Source organism: Gymnoscopelus microlampas (assembly GCF_963454915.1).
Source record: "Gymnoscopelus microlampas genome assembly, chromosome: 9".
NCBI classification, from domain to species: domain Eukaryota; kingdom Metazoa; phylum Chordata; class Actinopteri; order Myctophiformes; family Myctophidae; genus Gymnoscopelus; species Gymnoscopelus microlampas.
The window spans coordinates 48,920,888-48,928,904 of record NC_139946.1 but is presented as its reverse complement, the minus strand read 5'-3'; the positions used below and the strand labels follow the sequence as shown (position 1 = coordinate 48,928,904).

The 8,017-nt window shown below is 44.4% G+C and overlaps 2 protein-coding genes across 2 annotated transcripts; one reads left to right on the top strand and one right to left on the bottom strand.

The window, feature by feature from the left end:
• Nucleotides 1-971: 971 nt before the first annotated feature.
• LOC311051620 (purine nucleoside phosphorylase-like) lies at nt 972-1,865 on the top strand (the record flags this gene model as incomplete). The annotated part of the gene is made up of 1 exon (XM_084066200.1): nt 972-1,865. One exon carries the CDS (start codon nt 972-974, stop codon nt 1,863-1,865), a length of 894 nt encoding a protein of 297 aa, XP_083922326.1.
• Nucleotides 1,866-3,878: 2,013 nt separating this feature from the next.
• LOC311051619 (cytosolic iron-sulfur assembly component 2B-like) lies at nt 3,879-4,361 on the bottom strand (the record flags this gene model as incomplete). Its single annotated transcript, XM_084066199.1, has 1 exon — nt 3,879-4,361. One exon carries the CDS (start codon nt 4,359-4,361, stop codon nt 3,879-3,881), a length of 483 nt encoding a protein of 160 aa, XP_083922325.1.
• Nucleotides 4,362-8,017: the final 3,656 nt, after the last annotated feature.

The following is an 8,017-nucleotide window of genomic DNA, read 5'->3' as shown; positions in this document are numbered from 1 at the left end:
CTGTGTCACAGCCTGAAAATAGCTGATCTACAAGCTCAAGCAGTGCAAAGCGATGAGAATTTGTAGATCTGCTGTTTTTGATGCGCAACACTGGTGCACAACTAAGTACAACTGAGGTTAAAATGACAAAAGAATAAAAGATGAAAATGTCTTTTATAAACTGCTGTCCTAAAATGTTGATGTTTTCTCGAATATAGTAGTAATAACTATTGTTTAGGTGATGATTTGAGTGTTCATGCATGTTTACGTCCATATCTACTGTGTGTTTACATCTGATCTGGCTGCTTGAACGTGGCTAGTCTAAATCAGTGGTTCTCAAACTTTTCTTGGATTTCCCCAAGAAGTATTGACACATCCGCAAATCTCCACATATGGAGAACCCTGATGTCATCAATATGTCAATTGGTACTGATGTCATATAATGGAGTAAACTCCATATTTGGGCATGCCTGACACAAAACTCCATAATATGGAGTATATTGCTAATATATTATATTGGCATGAAAGGGACACAGACAGACAGAGACAGAAATCTCCATATATGGGCATAAAATGGCACATGATGATATCATGTTGATGACATCAGGGTTCTCCATTTAGGAGGATTTGCGGTTTTATAAATATTTTTGGGGGGATCCGCTGGTCCGACTGACTTCCCACTCGACGCATCAGTCCCTCGGGTGCTCTGCGATACAAGCGCCAAGATTGAAGTCGATCGGTCTGGCTGTTCAGAAGATACTTAGGTGAACACACTCACTCACACGCACACAGACATTTTGTTAACGGCACCTGAGCAAATCGGGGTTGTTAGGCATGCATGGCAACAGTTTGTGTTGTGTCTGATGTCAGAGCAGAGCTCTGATGTCAGCCTACAAAAGGGTTGAAAACCCCTTTAGAATTAATTTAGACACAGGAGCGTCAGACTAAGTGTTTTTTTGTCAATAATAGAAATTTGTTCAAACCATCCAACCATGGCATCTTCCTCCTTTGATGTGAGCAGCAGCAGCAGCAGCAGTAGTTACAGCTATGAGGACTACAGGGAGACAGCAGACTGGCTGCTGGCGCGCACAGAGCAGCGTCCTAAAGTGGCCATCATCTGTGGTTCAGGGCTGGGCGGCCTGGCCGACCTGCTGGACAACAAGACCGTCTTCCCCTATAAGGACATTCCACGCTTCCCCCAAAGCACGGTGCCGGGCCACGCCGGGCAGCTGGTGTTCGGGGATCTAAAAGGCCGTCAGTGCGTGTGCATGCAGGGACGCTTCCACTTCTACGAGGGCTACAGCGTCCACACGGTGGCGTACCCGGTACGCGTCTTCTCCCTGCTGGGCGTGGAGACGCTCATCGTCACCAACGCGGCAGGAGGCCTGAACGGCAGCTTCAATCTGGGCGACATCATGCTGATCAAAGATCACATCAACATGCCAGGCTTCGCCGGGCAGACGCCGCTGCGCGGGCACAACGAGGAGAAGTTTGGAGCGCGGTTCCCCGCCATGTCGGACGCCTACGACCGCGAGCTGAGCGCCCTGGTCAGACAGACGGCAGAGGAACAGGGCTGCGGTGCCTTCTTACAGCAGGGCGTTTACTGCTTCCTGGGCGGACCGTCTTACGAGACCATCGCAGAGTGCAAACTGCTGCAGCTACTGGGCGCTGATGCTGTGGGTATGAGCACAGTCCCAGAGGTGCTGGTAGCTCGCCACTGTGGCCTGCGCGTACTGGGTCTGTCCCTGATCACCAACAAGGTAGTGACAGACTACGCCAGCAAGGAGGCAGCCAACCATGAAGAGGTGCTGGAAACAACCCGCCTCCGATCGCAGGACCTCCAGAGGCTCGTCAGCCATGTCATAGCCAAGATTTATCAACAATGATACATAAACATTCAATTAAATGAGGATATGATTCAATCAAGTAAGACTAAAAATAAAATAAAGAAACATATAAATAAAATAAAAAATAAACAAACAAAAAAAACTTTTTTTTCCATGTTGTGCTGGCCTTGTCAGTCATTAACTAAGCAATATATGTATTTTTTTTATTTTTATTTGTTCTAATTTTAATAATCAATACATTATTGGTTTCTTTATTGTCCCTCCCAAAGACAAACACATTTGTAACAATTAAATGTTATTTATCAAATACCAGGGCGATAAATACATTTCAAGGACTTTTTTGGCCGGACCTTTTAGACAAAGCATTATAAATGTAACTGTGTTGTTTTACATTCTTTTGCCAAATAAAAATTTCAATCAATCAATCAAACCCCTTTTTTTGTTCGCAATTTAAAGTTTAAACTGTCCAACCGATGCCAGTACTATGATGTCATATTGATGACATCAGGGCCATTATAGGGACACAGTCCGACATCTACAGATATCTCCATGTATGGGCATAAAACAATGGATATTGCGTAACCAGGAGGGGCATGCATTTCCAACATGCATCATTCATTGGCCTAGGTCTATAAATACACACGGAGGGAATGCAGTGCAAAAGTCGGTCGGATCAGCGGTTGACTAAAACTGAAAAGCCAAGAATCCCTGTCTGGCTGTGTCCCTTTTATAGATATTGCATAAACTGAGGGGCAATCATTCCCAATAGTCATCAACCCAGGCTTTCACTTACGTTTTATGTTAACGGGTGACACATTGTTTGTCTGGGGTTATGTCACAGACATAGCCATATATGGAGACAACTTGAAACAGGATTTTGAGCATCTATATTTATTATCTTATATTAAAACTGGTTTGAGGGAGTACCGGCCGGCGGACCACGTCGTCACGCTCCTGTCAATATGACTCAGCCACAACCATATAAGGGGTTCCCAATGAAGCTACGCCCAAATATGGAGTGTGTTGTCTAACCTCAATGAGTCGTCATAGCATCAGGCGCAAACAAAACGGGGAATGGCCATATATGGGTATAAAAGGGAAAAGGATATATGGGCATATTGGTCGGATCAGCGTTGAGACGTAGGTGTGAGGGCCAGGGTGTCTAAATGAACCTTTGCGGGTCTGTAACTCTGAGAGTGTACAAATGGACCAAGTCCATCTGTACATTATCCGAGTTAAACTAAAGATGCTGTAAGTGCTTTTTCTTTTGTTAAAATAAAGTCTTAAATAGCTCTGTGTTATCCTACTATCCTACTATCCTACTATAATTCTAGTAACCTCTGTCTGTCTGTAGTGGTGAGTGAAGCTACCCGGTTCTCCTCAGTGGCTGGACCAATTGCTCTGATTTTGCACACAGCCATTGACCATTACCATCTGAACTTAACAGTGAAGCCCGTTTTTCGATTTCACCAAATCTCAGCTGTTTATTAACGTTTTTGTGTAAAAGAATGTCGCCATGGTTTCGGGGCTGCCCAGCTGTGGGATGGCCCCGCGAGCTTTGGGACGAACTCCCTCCCGGGTTGCCAGATCATGTGCGCATATCCCCCCACGGATGCGTCGACCGGGTATGGTCTATGATGCTAATTATTGCTATAGACTAGAGTGTTTGTTCGGTAACAGGAGTCTCCCGTCTCTTCAACTATTTAGTAAACCGAAAATACATGTTCAGGACGGGATACCTATTTTTCCTGATTTTTGCAATCGGAAGAGAAAACATACAGGATACAGAATAAACAAGTGGAATTAGAGGTGATGACAAATAAATGTGTAGACAACATTGATACTGGTCATTAAAATTAAAAAGGTTTGTGAACCACTTCTCTAGCCCATGAAAACCTGGAAAGAATCTGTGTCATTTTAGATGTTAGCGTTAGCTCTTCAAATACTAGCAGATGTACAAGCTTGTACCTGTATCTGCTATTCTTGAATTAATTCGATTTACAAAAAAGTTTGAGAACTACTGATTTAGAGGACACATTTGTGATTGGTTGATCACCGGTGCTTGTCGGCGAGACACTGGTTTACCACCTCCAGGATGTGAGAGTTCTCCAGAGCCGCCGCCACTCTCTCTTTGTCCGCCAGCTGCTTGTTCAGGTCGTCCTCCGTGTCGTGAGTCCCCGGAGCGACGCCGACGTCGACCTTGAACCTGTCCGGCAGGGAGCGCCGCAGGCGGACCGCGATGGACAGGCCGATGAGCGTGGCCATGCTGCAGTGGGGCACGGTGGGCGTGAACCGAACCTCCACCGTGTTGCCCGCGTCGTTCACCTCGACTCCGGACCGCTCAACCACGCCGAGCTCCTCCAGAGACAGCTCCGGGTGCTCCGGGTCGGCGATCGATCTGATCAGGTCGAATATCTCCCAGTCGTCGATGAGGTCGCACGCGCCTTCGTCTCCGTCGGACGCCGTCACCGGCCTCTCTGCGGACCGCTTGAATATGTGAGGGTTGGCGTTGTTCAGCTGACGTTCTACGGCCATTTGAAATAATGAACGCGATTCTAACTTACTTGACTTTAAACTTTGTGCACAACTGGTGGTCTGATGTAACGCTACGTGACACAGGACCTGCTCTATGACATCAGCACTTTGACATCAGTGCTATTGTCATTAATCATCTCCATAATAGGGGAAGATTCAGCCCAATAATGTTCTCCATTGACTTCCAGTATAAAATGGCATTTCAAAATGTTCAAATAATAGGCTACATACATACATACCGATTATGACATGCCCAGAATAGGGAATGGTATGATTTATCTAACCATGCCAGTTGTCAGAGTACCCGTTGTATCAGTTCTTGTTCCGGTTGAAGACCTTAACCGGTTAAAACATGTTGGCATTTTTATAGAATACAATTTGTTTCAACTCTACTTCCTCTCCTCCACATTTTTTTAGTGCTCGGATCTCTTCTTCTTCTTCTTTATACCTGTTGTACACATTTTTTTTGTCAAGAGTGCTTAGAAGCCAGCCTATGATGTCAGCAATATGTTGTAAAATTGATGACATCAGGAATCACCATATTTGGGCATACAAGGGACACAGACCGGGACACAGATAGAGATTTGCAGATTTATATATAGTTCCCGACAACTACTGATTCAATTGACTTCTCATTCAGCACTTTATTCCCTCTGGTTACAGGTGATACACACGACAAGTTTGAAGTCGATTAGTTCTCGGGATACCTGTGGAACACAGCGTGGCGAACACAACAACATTGACGGAATCCGCATTTAGATTATTGTTCAGGTTTACAGCAGCGAATAGCTTGTGCAGTTTGCGAAACAGTCTGTCAACTTTATTGACAAACATCCCAACAAAGCCATCGGCAATCTCGTTGAAACTATAATGCCTCGAAATAAGAAGTCCTTCATAGACAAGAAGAAAGCACTGAGTTTCCACCTGGTCCACGGAAGTCAGAGGGACCCGCTAGCCAAGGACGAGACCGCACCCCAACATGTCCTTCTCCAGCCAAGCAATCGGGTGGAGATGGAGAAGCGACGAGAGGAGCAGAGGCGTCTCGGCGTGTTCTTTAACGATAATTACGACTACCTGCAGCACCTTAGGGAGCTGGAGAAGGCCTACCCCCCAGACCTCCTAGACAGAGACAACTTTGACCTCCGGGATGAAGGAGGAGAAGAGGAGGAAGAGTGGGACATGGACCAGGCCATGCCTGTAGCTACCATCAGCCTCCCTTCGTCAGTGTTTGCTTCAAAGTTTGAAGAGGGGTACGTGGGACTTCTGAACAAGGCCGCTCCCATTTCAGGACCCGGGTTGGACATGGACCCTGACCTTGTAGCGGGTATTGACGATGACTTTGACTTTGATGACCCAGACAACGTACTGGACGATGACTTCATAACCATGGCCAGTGATGTAATGTGAACGGAGCTTTGGTGGGGATTGGGATGATGATTCAATGATGAGCTTGACCTGGGTTCGAGGAAAGAGGGAAAAGCAGTAGAGGCGGAAAGAAACCCCAATATGTTATGTATTTGGCCATAGACCCCCATCTGAAATGGTTTTGTGCCAGGGTCCCCAGAAGAGATTTATGTAAAAAAAAAACAAGAAGAAATTAAAACTAGAAAAAGTGCTCCTCGGAGCACAGGTCTCCGCCAGGTCAGGTATGTTATTGTGGCCTCCTGGTGGCGCTATAATAGGCCAATGTGAAAAGGGTGCCATTTATTCTTAGGCCTTTCACGGCAATCGGACACTGCATTCATGATTTGAGGCATTTTGTTCCAAAAATGTGTTAAACTAAATTAGACTTGCTGGTGGCGCTATAACAGGCCAATGTGAAAAGGGTGGCATTTGTTCCTCGGCCTAGTGGGAATGTGCGTGTTAAATTTTTCAGAAATTACAAGCTGCGTGCATAATTGTTCCAAACGGACCAATCCTGCAAACTTTGGAAGCCAACCTTAGCCAATGAGGATGGCATCTGGAAAATCGGACAGATCAGGGTTGATCACATGACTATAGAGATACCGATTTGCATGACGTTTGGATCAAATCTGTAGGAGTAATATAAAAAAATGGGTTTTGCACAAATTGGCCTCCAGCTGGCGCTATAACAAGCCCATGTGAAAAATTTGGGGCAGAGGTTCTGAATTGGCATCGAGAGAGTGTGTGTGCACAGTTTCGCAGCGACCGGGCCAACGGTGCCGGAGATTAGCTGCTAAGGGACGGACAGGACACACGGACGGACGGACACACGGACGACGGACACACAGACGGACAGGGTGTAAAACATACTCTCTCACAATAAAGTGGTTAAAATGAATGTGACCCTATATTAACACATTTTGCTGGGGACCTGCTGGGGACCGCCTGGACCCCCCAAGGACCACACTTTGAGAACCAATGCTCTTAAGCATTTGATTTATTACATTTATTTGATTTGCACAACATTTTTTGTATACATTTACAGGACATGTTAGTTATTTCCGAGGGAAACATTATGAGATAGTTGTTCTGCCGGTGAGGTAAGAAACCCTGGGGGAATTATGTGAGAACCTCACCGTTTACATTACATATAATAAGAGTTTATTTAATATTAAAAGCAAAGACAAACAGAAAAAACTAAAAACAAAAAAGGAAATATAAAAAGTATATACATATACCTATGATAAAGGGTATAGGACAAAAAAAATAAAAGTACAAGACTGAGCAGAAGAGACAAAACAAAACAAAACAAAAACAAAAAGTATTGAACAAAGCAAAACAATTATGCTGTTACTATTCATGTGAATATAAGGATTAAATGATTTGGAAGCTGATCTAGTTTTCCAGTTGGGTTTTAATTTACTTATTAGGCTTCTTTTATAGGTAGGTAGGGAGGATGTGGTAGCCACCAAACTGAAATGGGCATTCCATAATGAAACTCCTCTGCACTTGATGGCGAACTTCCCCCATTGGTGGTACATAGTGGGACGTGCAGTTGGTTTTCTTGCCTGGTTGTTACGCTATGTTACGCATAACATAGCGTAACACCCCCTCCACATTAAATACAAAACAATGTTTTGTTACCGCTACAACAAAACACCTACAAAACCAATATCAAACACAGGGCCACGGACAGGACACGGACAGGACACACGGACGGACGGACACACGGACGACGGACACACAGGCGGACAGGGTGTAAAACATACTCTCTCACAATAAAGTGGTTAAAATGAATGTGACGCTATATTAACACATTTTGCTGGGGACCTGCTGGGGACCGCCTGGACCCCCCAAGGACCACACTTTGAGAACCAATGCTCTTAAGCATTTGATTTATTACATTTATTTGATTTGCACAACATTTTTTGTATACATTTACAGGACATGTTAGTTATTTCCGAGGGAAACATTATGAGATAGTTGTTCTGCCGGTGAGGTAAGAAACCCTGGGGGAATTATGTGAGAACCTCACCGTTTACATTACATATAATAAGAGTTTATTTAATATTAAAAGCAAAGACAAACAGAAAAAACTAAAAACAAAAAAGGAAATATAAAAAGTATATACATATACCTATGATAAAGGGTATAGGACAAAAAAAATAAAAGTACAAGACTGAGCAGAAGAGACAAAACAAAACAAAACAAAAACAAAAAGTATTGAACAAAGCAAAACAATTATGCTGTTA